Source organism: Zootoca vivipara, chromosome 13, assembly GCF_965207765.1.
Source record: "Zootoca vivipara chromosome 13, rZooViv2.hap1.1, whole genome shotgun sequence".
Classification (NCBI taxonomy): domain Eukaryota; kingdom Metazoa; phylum Chordata; class Lepidosauria; order Squamata; family Lacertidae; genus Zootoca; species Zootoca vivipara.
The window spans coordinates 25,363,954-25,384,113 of record NC_142596.1 but is presented as its reverse complement, the minus strand read 5'-3'; the positions used below and the strand labels follow the sequence as shown (position 1 = coordinate 25,384,113).

The 20,160-nt window shown below is 47.8% G+C and overlaps 1 protein-coding gene across 1 annotated transcript in view; it reads right to left on the bottom strand.

Moving 5' to 3' along the window:
* SMAD6 (SMAD family member 6) overlaps positions 1-20,160 on the bottom strand; it is a 51,890-nt gene that overhangs the window by 17,906 nt on the left and 13,824 nt on the right. Inside the window, exon 3 of the mRNA XM_035130982.3 lies at positions 16,942-17,019. Within this exon, the coding sequence (XP_034986873.1) occupies positions 16,942-17,019 (78 nt within the window). The remainder of the gene's footprint in view (positions 1-16,941; positions 17,020-20,160) is intronic.

Sequence of the window (20,160 nt, the reverse complement as noted above, 5' to 3'; positions counted from 1 at the left end):
CGCCGGGCAGCATTAAGGAACAAGCGAGGAACATGCAGCAGCAGAAACAAATGCCAATTCCAACTCCGCCAGGCCCCCTTTCTGCGCGCAGAGTTTTGCTCCTGCCTTCGAGGGGAAAACTCATTTTCATAACCAGCTGTTTTTAATTGCGCATTCTTCGCAGCATGCCTAAATAAGTAGGGGGGGATGGAAAGAACGCAGGGCTGACGGGGGTTTGCAGGGTTGGTGGGAGGGTGGGGGAGAAGAAATATCAGGGCTTTAAATAATTCTGGGCCGACTTCGACAAAAGTGGGCTAGAAAGATGCAGAATTTGCCACTCCGGCCCTGTGAAAAGAAAAGAAAGCTCTTTTCTGGCAGGCTTGGCACATTTATCCTCACTTAAGAGAGGGCTCAGCGTCAGCATCTTTAAGAACACGAGCGGCAACACAGCTATAGGACTCAACTCCCTCCCTCCCAAGCCCCAGAACACAAAATGGCTGCCACTGGAGGTATTGCCGATACCGGCTGCCTCCTATACCTGAGAGGAAAGGACAACCGAATTGATCAAAGGGATAGAGAGACTGTCCTATGAGGAAGGTTTGCGGCATTCGGGACTTTTTTACTTTAGAGGAAAGGGTGAGGAAGAAGCGACACAAGAGAAGTTTACAAAATTATACCTGGTGTGGCGAAAGCGGACTGAGAAAAGTTTTGTCCCTCTCGCCTAACGTTTCATTACATTGCACAACATTGCAGTTCATGAGAATCCAATGAAGCTAAACATTGGACGATCCAGGGCAGGAAAAAGATAGTTAAACTAGGGCAGTGTTTCTCAACCAGTGTGCCTCCAGATGTTTTGGGACTACAACTCCCATCATTCCTGACCACTGGTCTTGCTAGCTAGGGATGATGGGAGTTGTAGTCCCAAAACATCTGGAGGCACACTGGTTGAGAAACACTGAACTAGGGAACTCTCTCCCACCACGTAACAGTCTGAGCCACATTTTTTAGAGCTAATGGCTCCCAGTTGTGGTATCTGGTTGGGGTAGGGGAGAAATAACAAACAACTTGATGACAGGAGTCACCAGGAAGTCAGAACATTCTGGACAATAACATTATTTTATTTTGTACATTTATCTCCCACCTATCTAATGTCAAGAAACCCCCCCGGTGTGTGTGTGTGAGCCGATGGGGTTCCCCATCCAGCCACTGACCAGGCTCAGACCTGCTTAGCTTCACCAAGGTGGTGGCTTCATGAGCCTTCAGACCGCATCCTGGGCCTCTATCATGGAGTGGGGGAGCAAGGAAGCAAGGAGTTTGGAAAGGGTTTCAGTCCATAGACTGGCAAGCTAACAAAAATAATGCTGGATAATTTCAAAATGGATTGCTATGTTTTCTTAGACACTCCTAAATCTTTCGGTATCTGCCACCAAAGCCACCTCCTTTGGGATAATCTCAACTTCCCTGAGAAGAGATGGGAGTGGCTAACCCAGATTTCACCAACCTGGCGCCTTTCCTGATGTTGCTGAACTACAATTCCCATCAGCCCCAGCCAGCACAGCCAATGGCCAGGGGTGATGGGAGTTGTAGTCCAAAACTGCCTGGCGAGCACCAGATTTGTCGCCTGCATAACAGTGATTTGCGAAAGGCCAGTTTGTGAACCCACAACCCAAGATAGCCTTCACAAGGAACGACTCCTAAGAACATAGAAGCCCTACATCTTGGAAGCAAGAAGGAACAGCTCTCTCAAGCCACGGAGGCCCTTGCACAAATCTAGCAAGTCGAGCGCTAAGCACCTCTGCCCAGATTGCTTTGCATTCAAGAAGGAGCCTTGGCTGTTCCAAGCACAGCTGAATCCAATTTCAGATCACCAGATTCATATCGGTGGCGCTGAAATGGAAAACACTAAGGGCATTCTCAAGTATGTGTGGCTGCAACAATCTGAAAACTTTTTATATATATAAAAGGGAGGGGGGGAACGTATCCAGAGGAATTGCATGAAATGTTTCTACTGATAAACAAGCCAAGTACTTTCGCATACCTCTGCTGAGGTTGGCCTTTGGTGACGGGGAGAAGGCCGAGAAAGACATGGGAGGGGGGGGACACACTTAGAATGGGGGTCTTGGAAAATGAATCTGAACAGCTGGAAGGCATCGATGCAATGGATTCTGCACTTCCAAGACCCACGCAAATGCACTTTTTGCAGAATTCCAGAAAGCACCTCCGCTGTCCTTTTCTGAGTTTTCTAATTACTGAAAAGAACATGCTTCTTGTTCCTACATGTGCAAAGTTCACATTAAAACAGGGGTCGGCAAGGTTTACCTCGCCTGGGCCGGTTCACTCCTGCAGAGATCGCTCCATTGGCCACAATGTGTCTGCGCAGACGCAATTTCCGGAGTCGCGGAAGTGAGTCCCTGCTCCACCGGTTTAGCGCAGAGCACAGGGACTCACCGAATGGGCGGTTCGGTTCGGGGGCAGCTCATGGGCCGTTTAAACGACCCCCGTGGGCCACAGGTTGCCGACCCCTGCAGTAAAACTTCACAGGCAAAAGTTTGACGATTTCTTCGCAGCTCTAGTTGGAGGCTCCCCTCAGGAAGTAGGACTGTCAAGTGCCGCTCTACCCATAACTCCCACTACTCAGCACCCCCACAACACTTAAGAACAGAAGGTGAGCCTGCTGGATCAAGCCAATGGCCCATCTAGTCCATCATCCTGTTCTCATAGTGGCCTTCCAGGTGGCCATTATGGGACACCTACAAGCAGCACCTGAGCACAAGAACAATTCTCCCCTCCTGCTCTTCCCAGCAGCTGGTATTCAGAAGCATTCCTGACTTTAAGCACTGGCAGCAGAACATAGTCCTCATGGCTAGTAGCCATCAATAACCTTCTCCTCAATGAATTTGTCTAATCCTCTTGCTGGACATCCAATTGCTGGACATCTCACTGCCTCCTTTGGGAGTGAATGCCATAGTTTATAACTATGTGCTGCAGGAAGAAGTCCTTTCTGAAACTTCCAACTTCGCTGGATGGCCACTTCCCAGCCTGATCCACAGTTTCCTTTCACTTAAGTCCTTGCGCTCACTGGCAAAGGACACATGACGACCCTAAGTGGCTCGGGCAACCCAGTCAGATAGGTGGGGTAGAAATATGATGACGAGACCCCAAGTACTGTAATCAGGAGAAAGCTGAGTTTTTCGATTTCTCCCTTTCATTTTTGCAATTCCATACAGCCTATAGGGGGTGGCTTAACAGGGAATGTTTAATCAGCGTTTCCAAGGAAAATGCCATGACTGTTTACAGACAAGTGCCGTTTGTGCCGCGATACCCATAATAACAGTGGAGCTTAACAGTGCTTTCACTGTTGTCCATGGGCTACCAGTGGTCCACAAACAGGAAACAAGGGGCGCGGGGGGGGGGCACCAGTGGAGAAGAGCAAGAAGGGAAGAAACCGAGACATCAAAGTCTGGAGAGAAGTATAAGGTAGGCAAACATTCCTCATGCCTTATCTAAGAGACCTTTGTTGAGAATGACTACAACTCCCATCATCCCTGAGCATGATGGCTAAGGCTGATGGGAGTTGTAGTCCAGCAATATCTGGAGGGCACAATGTTGGCTACCTCTGCTGTAGACAATATTGTGCTAGATGCTTTGTATGAAGAAGTCCTCAGGTCAGTACCAAGCATCTTCTGGTATGCTAAGATCCATTTCATCTGAAAGTCTGTTGCCAGTCAGCATGGACTATATTCAGCTAGATGGACCAATGGCCTGCCTCGATATAAGGCAGCTCTCTAGGTTCCTAGCTCTAAGGGCAGCTCTTGCCCCAACCATGTCATGGGCATGGTGACATGGGGATCCAGAAACTGCATGTGCTGTCACCCGGATAAGGAAGAACCAAGTCTTGGAAACCATTCCTGGAAAACAGTCAGCCCATTGCCCTAACATTTTCCACAACAATGGCGTTTGCTTGGGGGGGGGGAGCAAACCAAAAGGGGAAAACACACCCTGTTCTGAGGCGGAAAGGCAAGCTACAGCCAACACCATTTCCCAACTGTAAAACAAGGTCCACTTTATTTATTATTTTGAAAACACAAATTACTTCCAAAAGCAAGAAAGCGGAAGGACACAGCCTGCCGGAGCTGGCCAGTTGGCCGGCGCTGGGCCAATCCCATAAATGTTTGGCAGTCAGCAGAATACAGAGCCCTCTTCTATTGAAAAGGGGGATAGTGACTGCTATCCTCTCCCCGCCCCCCGGCTTTGCATTCCCGGTGGATTCATAAAACACTTTTCAGATTTCAGAATGCACTTCCTCAGCCTGTCCAAGTTTGGAAACGAAGCCTGTAGGAAGTGTTTGGTCTTAATCTTTTTTTTTTTTTGCTATGGAGAGTTGGTGTGTGTGTGTGTGTGTGTGTGTGTGTGTGTGTGTGTGTGTGTGTGTGTTGAACTTCTTCCACCAGCTATCATAGAATCTCACTGGAAAGCATCTTCAGACTTCTCCTGGGCATGAAACTCTAACCAAGAGGGCGAAGGTCCATAGCTCTGGGGGGGGGGGGGGCATCAGCCTTGCATGCAAAAGGTCCCAGATTCCACCCCACACAGCATCTCCAGGTAGGGCTGGGAAAGACTAAGAACTGAAAACCCTGGAGAGTTGCTGCTGATCAAAACTGACAACAGCAGCTACAGGGTTCCATGGCCTGACTGGCACCTCTGTCCGCACTAGATTAAAGCAGTATTATACCACATTAAACCGTGGTGGCTTCCACCAAAGAATCCCAGGAGCTGTAGTTTGCTAAGGGTTTGTTAGGAGACTTAGTCCTCTCCCAGAGCTAAAATTCCCAGGTGGAGGATTGATCATTAAACCACTCTGGGAATCGTAGCTTGGTGAGGGGCTCTCCTAACAGCTCTCAGCACCCCTAACCAATTACAGTTCCCAGGATTCCTTGGGGGAAGCCATGACTGTTTCAAGTGGTATGATGTAAAGTGCAGGTGGGACCCAAGCAGAGGGCAGCTTCTTATGTTCCTAACACCAGGAGTTTCCACCCATGCTTTTATGGGCACAACCCTCCCTTTTGCTCATCTGCAGTTTCCACCATTTCCTACTTAAATATGTAGATTTCTACTCCTAACTTAAGAGCCCCAGGTGTGCACCAAGGTAAGCTCCTGCATTTGCCAATGGAGGGAGTCACTCCCTTGCACATCCCTTTCATCAGTGGAATCAAAACTGACCCCAGTAACACGGACTTCAAAGTGCTTGCTTATAACAGCACCCAAGTGCCAAATCCAGCCAAGACAACAGCAAGAGGGAGTCCCGACAGGTTTATGCCCCATCAGGAGGCATGGAGAACGTCGCGCAAGGCAAACAGCCACCTTGAGCTCAATTGAGGTAGCCAATGCATGGCATTCCTCCAAATCCCATCAGCACCAGCCAGCATGGCCAATGGGCAGGGATGCTGAGAGGGGCAGTCTAGACATCTAGAGGGCACAAGGATCGTAGAATGTTAGAGCTGGAAGGCACCACAAGGGTCATCTAGTCCAGCCACCGTGTAACGCAGGAACCTTTTTGCCCAACATTGGGTTCAAACCCACAAGCCTGAGATTAAGAGTCTCATACAGGGGTCCCCAAACTAAGGCCCGGGGGCCGGATGCGGTCCAATCGCCTTCTAAATCCGGCCCGCGGATGGTCCAGGAATCAGCATGTTTTTACATGAGTAGAATGTGTCCTTTTATTTAAAATGCATCTCTGGGTTATTTGTGGGGCCTGCCTGGTGCTTTTACATGAGTAGAATGTGTCCTTTTATTTAAAATGCATCTCTGGGTTATTTGTGGGGCATAGGAATTCGTTCATATTTTTTTCCAAAATATAGTCTGGCCCCCCACAAGGTCTGAGAGACAGTGGACTGGCCCCCTGCTGAAAAAGTTTGCTGGTCCCTGGTCTCATAGTTGTGGGGAAGGCTGACCTAGATGGACCAATCATCTGACTTGGTTTAAGGCAGCTTCCTTCCTAACCTCCACAATGGCTGCATTGGTTCCTCTGAATCAAATCCAGGAAAGCAATGCACAGTACAGCATCTTAGCACAGTACGATCAGATATTACATGGGGGTGATGGTGTTCAGTTCCAAGGGTACTATATATACACACAAAAACGTGCATACTCAAAAGCCTACTAACCCAACCCCCATGCAAACATCTGGGGGCTTTCGGAACTGGCACACCGGCTCCAGAAACCCTAGGATGCTCTTGCGAAATCACACAGGGCTGTCCACATCCACGCAACAATTTGCAGGAGCATCGCACACCCAGCAAGAGGAGAGAGAGCAAAGCCATCTCCATGCACTGGCTGGCTGTGGGATTTCAAGCAGCCTTCAGCTGCTCAAGTGGAATAAGCCTAAGACGTTGTGGTACTGTATGTCCTGTTTAAATCTTCTTTGCATCACCAATGGGCAGGCGGAAATGCTTGTTTCCCCAAACAAGAGACTGCTACGGCCGTTGAGATCCAGACATTTGTAAGGGGGTGGGGGGAGGTCGTCTTAGAAAGGCTTTCTATGTGAAGTACTTTTGTCCTGACACAGAAGCTAAACATCAGTTTGACACATTTCTATCCTTCAAACCACCACCCCTCAGAACTGGAATTTTTCCTCAGCTGGAAAAGGTTAAATAAAGCAGGCATCCCTCCCTCTCATGCTCTCTTTAGGTATATACCTTTTTTCAGATTAGCCATTCTCTGATTCTTTATTGGGGGAAAACTGAAACAACAAAGTGTGTGTGTGTGAATACAGCCAATGGAAATGCAGGTTGATGGTGGGCTGGTGTCCTGGGGACTGGTAGAAGGTTATGTTCCTCAATCTATATATTCTTCCCTTCCTTTTACCACAACAAATCTGACACCCCCATAAATCCACAAAATGCAAATAGTAGGTTGCTCTGTACATTTTATATAGATTTTCATAACACATGTCTAGCTTGGTAATGCAAATTTTCTCATTGTAAACATTTCAGCTTCTTTGTGTTTCCTCTCTCTCTGAAGGACTGTCACGTGGAGTGTGGAACAAGCTTGTTTTTCTGCTACTCTGGAGGGCAGGACCCAAAACAACGAATTCAAATGGAAAGAGAGGAGATTCCAACTCAACCTTAGGAAGAGCTTTCTGATAGGAAGAGCTGTTCCAACAGTGGAATGGACTCTCTTGGGATTCCTTAGCTGCCATTCCTGCATTGCTGGGGTTGGACTAGATGACCCTCGGGCCCTTTTCCAACTCTTGTGATTTCCAATTCTATGATTTTATATCTGATTAGAGAGGAGCGGGGATGAGAAAAGAATCGGAACAGTCTCAGGCCAGGTTCCTGAGAAGTTCAAAGCTGTCGGCAGCCGAACCAGGAACGGCCAACACTGTATTCTCAAGAGCTGAATCGACACAAATGCCCAGTGTTCCAGGGCAGCAGGATTCAACCGCCCGAAATTCTTTGAAATTATGGGTGTTTCTCTGAAGTTCTCTCCCTTCAGTTTGTTTTGGGAGGGTTTTGATTTTCTGCCTTTTTCCTTTTTTTAAAGGTATTCTTCCGCCATCTCTGACTCTCCAACCAGGGCCCCCCTCCCCCTCCTGAGACCCGAGCTTTCTCCAAAAAAGCAAATTGCTGAGTTTGGATTTGGCACCTCCAGGAAAAGGAGGCACCTTTGATGAATACCAAGCGGGCAGACTTCAATCGCTTCAATGAGAGCCGTGCGTTTAATAAGTTATTTCCGTGGAAAAACCTTGGTCACAGAGTTTGGAGGGAAGGCTTATAAACGCCTCCCCCTCATCAAAGCAGCAGAGGAGGAATGGGGCGGATGGGGGGGAGTTAATGTAACTCTAAAAATCTTCTCTCCACAGGTTTCCAGAAGAACTCAAGAGTTTCTCCTATATATTACTGACCTGGTTCTTAAGCACGATAAAAGAAAACAAATTTTGACCAGCAAACGCGTATATACCCTTAGGACAAGGGTGGAGGGACCTCAGATGCAAGAACTGAATGCGGCCCCCAGGCATTTCTATCTGGCCCTCGGAACTTTCGTCATGCCACCCCCTCACTGTGACTCCACTTTTCACCCTGAGTGTTTTGTCCTAGCAGGATATACGTCCTTCAGCTCCCATATTGCCTCTTGGTTGTCCGGATGGAGAAGAGAGGTGTGACCGTGTGTGGAATCATAGAAGTAGAATAACAGAAACATAGAATTGTAGAATTGGAAGGAATCTCAAAGGTCATCAAGTTCAACCCCTTGTGATGCGGGAATCTTTCACCCGACATGTGGCTCGAAGCCACGACCCTGAGATTGAAAGTCTCTTGTTCTATTGTCTGCTCCAAGCACTTTAGCCTCCACTCACTACTAGCTTGCATGTGGCCCTTGGAAGGCTGGCCAGAAAGAAATGTTCCCCAGCTCTGTTCTATGCCTTTACTTGCCTAAAAGCATGGGGTAGGGAGTTGGCCTGGGAGGGCACCTTTTATTCTCCTAAGGTTTTGGTTGTGTTTTTTTAGTATTTCTCATAGTCTGCTCAGGCTTCTAGTCCTCAAGGATGTGGGATCCATGATTAATGAAAGCACCTTTTAACACACTATCTTGGCAAAGGGCCTCTCCTAGCCCTCCTATGCGGTGATTTTGCCGACTAGCGTGGATTTGACTGCTGACTGGCTTATGCTGAGGTTTTAAGATGTAGTTCACTGGCTTTGGGATTACGGGGTCAGCGGAAGCTGCGTTATCCTGAATCAGGCCCACTGGTTATCAGCTCTGCAGAGTTTCAGACAAGGGGTAATTCCCAGATCTACCTGGAGGTGGCAGAGGTCCTTCTGCATGCAAAACAGATGCCCTAGCCATGAGCTGCAGCCCTTCCTGCTTGGAGCGCCTTCAGACAACAAAGCAGTGTAGAAACGGACTATTGCCATCATCTTCATCATTCTCCACCACCCCAAAAAGCAAACCAATGTGGTTCCAGGCAAATTCATCCTCCCAGCTGACCACTTTTATAAACTACCTTTCTGATAGGAGATTGATCCATTTCATGAGCAAAAGCATGTTCCACTATTGTGGGTGGTGGCAGCCTCTTCCCTGCTGGTACAATTCACCAGACTCGAAACCTGGTGCCCTCCGGATGGGCCTGATCCAGCAGGGCTCTTGTAATGTTCTTAGGGTGTGTTCCAAAGCCCCCTGCTTCATCAGTGGAGCTTGGAGCACAAGAACAACATCTAAGGGAGGGTTCAGTAGCGGCTCTACCTCCTAGGTCTGCCTTCCCCAACCTGGTGACTGGAGGACACACAGCCAAGAGAAGGCTATTCTAGAGCAAGTCACATCTAGCTTCCTGCTCTAGACCACTGTTGATGGGACGGCAGCTCCCATCAATCCCAGACAGCATGGCCAATGCTCAGGGTTGATGGGAGCTGCCCGTCCACCAACATCTTGAAGGCCGCAGGTAAGCCCACCTGTGGCCCAATTTTTTGTTGTTCTTGCTTGAGAAGGAAGTGTGCAAACAGCGTCTGATCATGGAGGAGAGGAGGACTATTGACTACTTGCCACGATGGCTATGCTCTGCCTCTACAATCAGAGGCAACAATGCTTCCGAATACCAGTTGCTGGAAAAAGCAGGAGGGGAGAGGGCTCTAGTGCTCAGGTCCTGCTTGCAGGTTTCTGACAGGTATCTGGTTGGCCACTGTGAGAACAGGATGCCGGACTAGAGGGGCCACTGGCCTGGTCCAGCAGGAAGATCTTATATTCTTCTGGCTCCACACTTTTCAGGCTGCTGGGAAAGCTCACGCCACAATAACAGGTTTTTGTTTTTGTTTTGAACCGCAAGAATAAAAACAGCAACCCTCTTGGAAATTAACACTTTCCCCCACTGCCTTGGTTGGATTTTTTTTCTCATCAGGGAGAAAAGACTTTGGAGGCCTGAGAAGTCACTTTTGCCAGGAGTTCCAAAGAGGGTTAAAAGTTTTGTGAAAACAAAGGGAAGGAATGTATTCTTGGAGGGGAGGGGGAAGGAGATTCTCCCCCTCCTTTATTATTATTTTTTTAAAGCAACAAAATTGCTCAGTCATGCTGTAGCTCTGCGATTTTTCATCCAAAAAGGTTTATGGAATCGTTCGGCCCATATGGGGAAAGCGCCCACAAGGGGCAAATAATTTTTACTTTTTTTTTGGAAGCATACTGGAAAAGAAATGCCCTTTTATTTCCCATCGGCAAAATAGGTCCATAGAGGAAAAAATGTTTAATATAAAAACATCTGAACGAAGTATCCCCAGCTACTTTCTTTGCTTACTTCTTCCCCCACCATGCCTTTTTTTTTTTTTTTTTGCTTCTAAGTACTACTTTTTGGCAAAGGACACGTTAGCCCGATTGTAACAGGGTACACAGAGAAAGAAAGGCCAAATAACATGAAATGAAGGGGAAGCCCAAGGAGGGAAATATACATCCTTTAAGCACCGGGCAGAGATGCAACTGCTTGCACAAAGAGGTCTCCCTCCTCCTCTCATATAGGCCCTTTCATATTGTGTCATCATTAGGGGAACTTCTCATTTTGAGACAGGGGCTTCTACGTGATTTATTTATTTAACTTATTTATTAAATTTGTCAGTTCTGCTTTGCCACCCAAAGCGACTTACGGCCAAACATCAACAGACAATAAACCCCACAGAGATACAATTAAAACCAAGAGGAAAGAGAAGTACTGTACTTTAAAAGCATCCCATCCACTGGAACATCTATGAAACGAGCTCTCTCCCTCTTTCAATATGTGGCTGGCACAGCTGTTATTCAACCTTCAACGCCAGTTAAAGACATACAGTGGTACCTCTGGTTATGGATGGGATCCGTTCCAGAGGCCCGGCCGTACCCCAAAAAGTCCGTGACCGGAGGCGCCCTTCTGCGCATGCACGCACGGCGAAACCCAGAAGTATACACTTCCAGGTTTGCCGCGTTCGCAACCCGAAGTTTACATATCCAGAGGGATACATAAGCAGAATTACGACTGTATTTATTTATCTGGCCAGGCTTTCGGAAGGGGTCGTCAGTAATGGATTAATGTAAGAACAGCCCTGCCGGATCACACCAACAGCCCATCTAGTCCAGCATCCTGAACTCACAGTAGCCAACCACAGGGAACCTCCAGGCAGGATCTAAGAGTAAGAGCCCTATCCCCTCCTGTGGATTCCAGCAATTGGGTTGGTGGTCATTCTGCTGTAGCGCTGTGCTCTGGTTTCGTACCATTCCTGTTTCAATCATTTTCATATTCATGCTATTGCTGTCAGCTGCCTGAACCAACAGAGGACAGGCTAGAAATCAAAATAATAGGGCATGTTCTTCGGAATGGAACCTCGGGCCTGGGGTCTGAATGTGGCCCTCCACGCCATTCCATCTGGCCCTCAGAACTCTTTGGGGGCCACACACCCTCCCCAGCCTTGTATCACACCATCCTTGACTGCTTTCCCCGGGCTGGAATGTGTCCTACAGGAGAAAATTTGCATCCCTAGCCCCACCCACTTTGCCACTCCCCCCACCCACTGGCACACCTGAAGCATGCCCAGAAGAGAATGCACCTCTCAGGCTGAAAAGGGTTCCCCTCTTCTTCGATCTGGTCTGGAGGCACATGACTTTGCTGAACTTCAACCAGTCCTTGGATAGAGGACCTGCTAGCCTGAAAGCCAGTAGTTGGGAGTGTCAAGACTAGGACACAGGAGATCGGGGTTCAAATCCCCACCCGGCCAGGAAGCTCACTGGGTGTGACCCCCAGGGTTACTGCCTCTCAACCTAACCTACCCTGTAGGATGGTTGTGGGGATTAAATGAGGAAGGGGAGAAATCATGTGTGCCGCTGTGAGCTCCTGGGAGAAAAGGTGGAATTATAAATGCAACCAACTAAACAAATAAATTCATTGGATTTCACGATGCCACTTTCCTTCCTTCATGAATGCAAGAGTGGCTATCATTGGGGCTACTAGCCACGATGGCTATTGCTCTGCCTCCACAGTTAGAGGCAGCAATGTTTATGAATACTGGTTGCTGGAAACCACAGGAGGGGAGAGGGATCTTGGGCTCAGATCCTGCCTGTGGGCTTCCTTTTCAGGCTTCTGGTCAGAACTTGCTGTTGCTCAAGTATGGCATGCTCAGGGTTAACTTCAGCTTGTCTCTTATCCTATATATATATATATATATATATATATATATATATATATAATCCTCCCCACTGGGGAAAAGATAAATAGCCCACATTACACTCTTATGAAGAGTTGCGCCACTTGAAATTCCACGGTAGGAGATGGGAATATCCAGTTACACTACAATCTTGGTCACAAAGTGATCGTTATTTTGTTCCCAAAGAAAAGTTTAAACCCGCTTTCTTCTCCCGTCAACAACGCAGGGCTCAGATACCACAGAATCTAATCCGCCACCTTCCCCCTGGAAGCTCACAGCTATTGTGTGTTTTCATCTGCGGTTTATTTAAAGAGGGGGCTGTATGTGGAAACGGATCATTCTGAGACATTATTTTAGAACTGAAGGCACCGAAGTTTTCATGCTGAAAGTTTTCATATGCGAGCCTTTGGCCCGGTGGTCAGGAGCTATATTTACTGAAGTTCCACATCTGAGTCACAAGCCAATATAGGCCAAGCCCCGATCCAAACGCCAGCTCTCCTTCCTGGGTTGTGGGGCTGGAGAAATATCTCAAATTCCTGCATGTCAGAATCAAATTTGCCGATGCTCTCCCAACACTTCCTCCCCGCTCTGGGATTTAGCACCAAGAGGACAAAGAGGGCAGAGGAAAACCCTGAATTTCCCGGGCTGTTTCCTGACAGAATCATAGTCAGGGTCATCTAGTCCAGCCCCCTGCAGTGCAGGAATCACAGCTAAAGAATCCCTAACAGATTACTATTCAACCTCTACTTAAAAACTTCCAATGAAGAAGTGTCCACCATTTTCTCACGGAGTCCATTTCCCTGTTGAACAGATCTTACCCTCAGAAAGTTCTTCCAAACTTTATTCAGAATCTCCTTTTTGGTCATTTGAATCCCTCTGTAGCAGCGGAAAAGAAGCTGGCTCCATCTTCCACATGACAGTCCTTTAGGGCAGTGGTCCTCAACCTTGGGCCTCCAGATGTTTTGAGACTACAATTCCCATCATCCCTGACCACTGGTCCTGCTAGCTAGGGATCATGGGAGTTGTAGGCCATAAACATCTGGAGGCCCAAGGTTGAGGACCACTGCTTTAGGGAAGATGGCTGTCGTATCCTATACTGTTGAATCATGAGGGAACCGCGCAAGTGAAACCTTATTCGGCTCCATCTTCAGGTTTCCTCCTTGTCCAGAATAGGCCACAAACTCTGCCAGCAGCAAGGTAGGTGTGGTGGGGCAGAGGTATTTTCCTGACACCGGCAATGCGGCTCCTGACCTAGATGGGGCCAAGGAGGTCAGTACTGCTGTGGCGGGACTCATCCAGTGCTCCGACGGGTGCACCCACACAGCCCCTAACTCACTGCCACCCTGCCTAGCCCTGGTAAGTAATAGTGACACTGGTGTCAGGAAGACAGCTCCACCCCACAGCATGGGTGGCTGAGACCTTTTGCTCTAACATAGTGGTTCCCAAAGCGGGTGGCACACACACACACACCCCGCAGGGAGGGATTACCTAGCAGGGCACTAAGAGTCAAGGAGGCAACAGGGCAGTGGGAAAGCTGCATGCTCTGGTACCGGGGGCGGAGAGCAGGTGGGGGCATGGCTGGCGCGCGCACAGAGGGCTTGGTGCACATTCCAGGGGGGCGTGGCATGCCACCCACGCAGGCGTGGTGTGTCGCCTGCGGGGGTGTGGTGCCAGGAGCGGGGGGGGGTACATGGTGTGTGTCCAGGGTGGCCATGATGGTACCCCCCCTCCCCGATGGTGCCGGGGGCAGAGCGCTCCCACTGCCCCGTCCCCCCCCCGTTCCTCCGCCAGTGGGCAGGGGGGCTCTGGAGGTGCAAATGACCACCACTTTGAAAAGCTGATAGCACTGGATCACAAGTTTTTTAATTTTGCTGGCCTAGTTAAGCAAACTAAATAGTTACTTGGACTTCGAATAAATGTGCAATTAATTGTTACTGCTTTGCATTTCATTGTGTTGCTATCTGCCTTGTGCAAACTACTATTCTGAAAGCTTTTTTTATAGGGTAGTGCAGGGAACCAAGGCGGGGGTGGCCCTAAAAAGTTTGGGAGCTGCTGATCTAACAGGTTACAAAGCAGCAGTTGGAAGTCTCAAGGCCAGCCAAATCTGCTTCAAGAGCAGCAAGCTGTCAGCTACTCAACCACAGCTTTGAGGGGACACAGCTGAAACAGCCACAACAACACCAGCAGCATTTGAGGAGAGGACATTTGCCACCATCACCGCCCCCACTCCCACCCCGCTGCAAAGCATCTTCAAGTCACTACTGTCCCGGGTCAGGGGTCCTTGCATGTTTCAAAAGGAAGATGGAGAAGAAGTCGAAATTTTCAAGCCCAACTATGGGGTTCACTGAATTGCATTAACTTGTTTGACCATTTTGACACTGCCGTTTGCTTTACTTACATGCTACTGTGTCATAGTGATTGCCCTGCCTGTTGCTGTTTTAATGCCACCATGGTTGTTGCAAGCTCAACACTTCTTGTTGGAAAAGCAGAACACAGACATTAAATCAAACCAAGCCAAAATTAAACCAAATCAAAATTAAACCAGTTGGGTATTTGACAACAACAAGCCACAGCAGCCAGGAGAAGATCCGTGGCCAGTGAGTAAAACCTGGCCACAAGGACTGCCATTTGTCAACCACTTGGATGTGGTTATCATCTTTTTTCTGCCTGCCTTGCGAGAAAGCAGGATGTGATCATTTCGGAATAAACAAATCTGGTCTGATTACAACCATGCCACCATGACCATCCTATTTCCCTTTGCTTCTTTCCAAACAGGTCTCTAAATCAAGCTCCCTCGGCTTGGTGCCCTCCATATACTTTGGCCTGCAGCACAGACAATTGTCAGGGATACAAGGAGTTGTAGCCTAAAACATCTGCAGGGCATCGGGCTGGAAGAAGGCAAACTCCCACCTACCACATTAGGAAGGCAACAAAGAAATACTGTACTTCCTGGTCTTAGCAAACTTGTTTATGGCTTGCTGTTGGCTCAAAAAACCTATGGGAAATTGAAAGAGTGGGCACATTGTATGAAGCACATTTTCAAAAGCAGTAGCCAGGACTAATTAAAACATGAAACTTGGAGTTCCACAACAAATAACAAGAGGAGTATGAAAACGTGATTATCAAAGATTCCCTTGGGCAAACCAAGTCCTGCAAAACAGAAGAGATCATTTGCAAAGGGAACAACCAGTTGCCAGATGGAGCAGACAGGCTGTCCCAGCGACCGCACATTTTCTTCCTTCTTTCCCCCCCAAGCCAGCAATATGGTGCAAGAGAAACTTCCAACAGACACCAAATTAGGAAAATATAACAGCAATTCACATGGCAGGGACATTTTTTTTCTTATAGCAACACAGAACTCCATCGTGCTCCATGGAAAACTAGATCATTTCCCAATATTTATGACAATTTTTTTTTAAGAAACAGATTATCAGATAAATGGAAACATACACACAAAGCTCCATTTGCAGAGATACTTAGAGGACATGCACTGATGAAGAAACAAAACTGGGTAAAGGATTCTCAACTCTAGATTAACTGCCCCACCCCCAGTAAATACCCATACTAGCAACTCTGTGGCCTTCCAGATATTATTAGAACCAGCTGCACAGATAAAAGAAGGGGGACACCTGGATTGCCAGTAGTACATGTGAAAAGGATCTAGGGAACCACAAGTTTAACACGAGTCAGCAGTGTGATGCAGCAGTGGAAAAAGCTAATGCTATTCTGGGCTGCATCAACAGAAGCATAGTATCCAGATCAAGGAAAGTCGTAGTCCTGGCTCTGGTCTGCCTTGGTCAGACCTCACCTGGAGTACTGAGTCCAGTTCTGGGCACTACAATTTAAGAAGGATATGGACAATCTGGAACGTGTGCAGAAGTGGGTGGCCAAAATGATCAAGGATCTGGAAACTAAGCCTAAGGAACCGTTGAGGGAGCTGGGCATGTTTAGCCTGCAAATGAGTAGACTGAGGGAGATAACGATAGCAGTCTTCAGATATCTAAAGGGCTGTCACATGGAGGATGGAGCAAGCTTGTTTTCTCCTGCTCCGGAGGCTGGGACCCAAACCAATGTCTTCAAGTTACAATAAAGGAGATTCTCTAAACATCAGGAAAAAAACTTTCTGACACTAAGAACTGTTTGACAGTGGAACAGACTCTCTTGGAAGGCACTGGAAGGAGAAAGCCCTCCTTGGAGGTTTTTAAGCAGAGGCTGGATGACCATCTGTCATGTATGATCTAACTGAGATTTCTGCACTGCAGACGGTCAGACTAGATGAACCTTGGAATCCCTTCCAACTCTACAATTCTGTGATTCTATAGGATGGCCAATGGTGCAACATCTGGAGGGCCACAGGTTCACGGACACTGGCCTACACTGCAAGAGTAAACTGCTTTTAAACCATTTTAAGTGCCACAGCATCCCATAGGGAGCCCTGGGGCCAGAGGTTTAGTGATGGAGTTCAAACCCATATTAAGAGATCCTGAGCTCCCCCCCCCCCCCCACATAACTGCAATTCATGGATCCCCCTACAATACTTTTAGGTGTGTACCTCACCTATGCCTTAATTTTCTCTTTCTATTCCATGGCAAGCAAAACCATTACCAAATATCTTGGGTAAAATTCTGTGGCTACGAAGCCCTGGCCAAAGGTCCCTTTGATATGCACGACCATCACCCCTTTGTTTCCCATATTCTAATGAGCATTTCATCTTCCTGGGTTATATTTCCCAAGAGAGAGTCAGTTTCTAACACGGAGTCTGACAAAGTTGCCCCAAAGAGACCCTTGATTTCAACACACTGAAAAATCTGCTCACCTGAAAATTCTCCAGGGGTGACATTGGGCGAGTTTGTAGCCTCTGTTTCAGTGTACGACAATGTGGAATCTGAAAGATCTAGAAGCGAAAGTCAGAGAAAAGACAAGCGTTATTACCTAGAAGACAGGCATCTTATTTGCAAAGACTCTGAAACCGAAGATGCTGCTCACTCAAAACACAAAATACGCTGGCACACGAAAAAGCTTTCATTTAAAAACCAAATCCTTATCGCTCTTTAAAGTCCTGTCATGCCCTTTCTAGGGGTCAATGTACATGTTGCCCTCTTGGTGAAGCCACACAAGCATGCAAATCCCACTATTTGGGATTTGGAGCAAAAATGCATAAGGTTCTTCACCCAGGCCGGGGCTGGACGGAGGAGAGGGACGACCTATTTGCTCCAGAGAAATAAGTCCCCAAGCGGGAAGGGTGACAAGAGGGGTTAAGGGACAAGTGGAAAATGGCAACAGCAACTGGGAAGCATGGAGTTAGGGGGGAGTTCTTGGGAACACTCGATAGGATGGCTTGCTGGATCAAGGAAGCCGGCTCAATTCTCCCAAGCGACAACACAGGTGAAAGGCATTGCCATTCAAAATGGGGAGGGGGGTGGCCGCTTCTTGTCATCAATTATGTGGGGCAGTGCTTACCTGGCACCCCCCAATAGTTTATTCAAGTTGCCACCCCTGCCAGCATTTGGAAGCATAACTATAAAGGCAGAAAATAGCCATCATAGCTAGGAGCTACTGAGAGCCTTCCCTTCCATGAATATGTCCAATCCCCTTTTCAAGCCATTCAAGTTGGTTTGCCATCACAGCCTCCTGTGGAAGAGAGTTCCATAGCTTAACTATGTGCTGTGTTTGGCCCCAGTGAGAACAGGATGCTGTACTAGATGGGCCAGTGGCCTGATCCAGCAGGCCTCTTCTTATGTTCTTATATTCTCCATGAATTTGTCTAAAAGGCATCCAAGTTGGTGGCCCTCACTACCGTAAACTTTTTCATCAACTAAAAAAAGAAATCTGGCTATGCCAGAGATTGAACATGGGATCTTTCTGCTTGCAAGGCGCCTTGAGATAAGGTGGCCCCTCACCAAACTTCACACTAGCCCAATTTCCCTTTGTTTCATGTCCTTGCAGATCCGAGCGCCATTCATTGCTCCCTTTCCTGAAACACCGAAACTGCCCTCAAAAATAACCCAAGGTTGAGTGGATCAAATCAAACAAGTAGGAACTTGGGAGCGCCACGGATAAGGTTACACTAAGCCTCCAAACAATTCATCGTTACTATACTTAATTATCACTATTAAAATTCTTGAAGCTGTTTATTCTTGTTTCCTTCCTCCCTTCCTTCCTCCCCTGCTGAAACCAAGGAAACTTTGTTTTAACAAGTTAAAAGTCTTTGTTGATCTTTCTCCCTCTCTCCTCCACCCACCCCCACTTTGCTTGCACCCCTTTAATTAAAAAGGTGCTCTAAATGTTTGCTCCAAGATCAACTCTGTGTGTGCGTCTCCCTCCCCCACCCCTTTTCTTTTCAGTCAAACCAACTTGAAAAGCAAAGCTTCACTTCGTGTTGTGCCTAGAGAACGCAACTCAACTTGGTGCACTACGTAGGTGCTCTGAACTACAACTCCCATCAGCCGCAGTCAGCACCTGGAGGGCACCAGGCTGGGGAAGGTATGACGAAATTATGACACCTCCAGTGCAGGAATATGCAGGTGGCCCATACGGGGATAGAACCCACAACCTTGGTATTATCAGCACCACGCTCTAAACAACTGAGCTAGTTCTCCTCCATCTCATTTAACCCCCACAACAACCCTGTGAGGTGGGTTAGGCTGAGAGGCAGTGACTGGTCCAAGGTCTCCCAATGAGCTTCATGGCCAAGTGGGGATTTGAACTCTGGTCTGCCAGATCCTAGCCCAATACTCTAACCACTACACAACACTGGCTCTGACACTTCCTTTGAGAAATTGATGTGCACTATTATAGTTCTATTGCCTTTTTTATTGCATTCCATAATACGAATTATGAAACGAATCTTTAAAAGAAGAAGTGTGTGTGTGTGTGTGTGTGTGTGTGTGTGTGTGTGTGTGTGTGTGTGTGTTTAAAGGAGTCTATATTGGTCGAATATACATTTTCCTTGTTATGTCGTTTCCTTGTTATACATTTTCCTTGTTATGTCGAATATACATTTTCCTTGTTACGGGACGCAGGTGGCGCTGTGGGTTAAACCACACAGCCTAAGGCTTGCTGATCAGAAGGTCGGTGGTTCGAATCCCTGCAACGGGGTAAGCTCCCATTGCTCGGTCCCAGCTCCTGCCAACCTAGCAGTTCGAAAGCACGTCAAAGTGCAAGTAGATAAATAGGGACCGCTACAGCAGGAAGGTAAACGGCATTTCCGTGTGCTGCTCTGGTTTGCCAGAAGCGGCTTTGTCATGCTGGCCACATGACCTGGAAGTTGTACGCCGGCTCCCTCGGCCAATAATGCGAGATGAGCGCGCAACCCCAGAGTCGGTCACGACTGGACCTAATGGTCAGGGGTCCCTTTACCTTTACTATATTGGTCAAATATACATTTTCCTTGTTATGTTCTTAGGAGGGTTCTCATGAAGAGCCCTGAACTTTAAATTGTACCACTATACCACTGCATTTGGTGACTGCTTATTTGCAAGGGGTGTGGGGTGGGCTGCACACAATCCAAATTCATGATTCTTGACTTTGCATTCCCACCTAACTGACCAGCCTCCCAACCCCAAAAAGCCAGAGGCAGAATCAGGCACTCCATCCACTGAGGTCTGTGCTTAAATTCTTCAGAGGCAATATATACCGGTACTCTGGAAGGCTACTCCTTTGGATTTCACCAGCTTTTAAAGTAGGTCATTCCACCACCACCCCACCACCCAGTTCCCAGCTTCTTTGACCATTTTTCCTTTCCTTGATTTGGGGGAAGGGGGAACAAGGAGAGAAATTAAATCCAAAACATCTCACATTGCTGTGTTTAAGGGAGGTTTGTCACCTTCGCTGTGGCCAGATTCTTTTAACCGATTCAGTTTTCCATTAGTCAGCAGAGCACAAGACTCTATTAATCTCAGAGTCGTGGGTTTGAGCTCTATGTTGGGCAAAAGATTCCTGCATATTGCAGGGGGTTGGACTAGATGACCCTCGGGGTCCCTTCCAACTCTACAATTCTATGATTCCCCTACTGCTGCACTGATCTGCGGGTGGC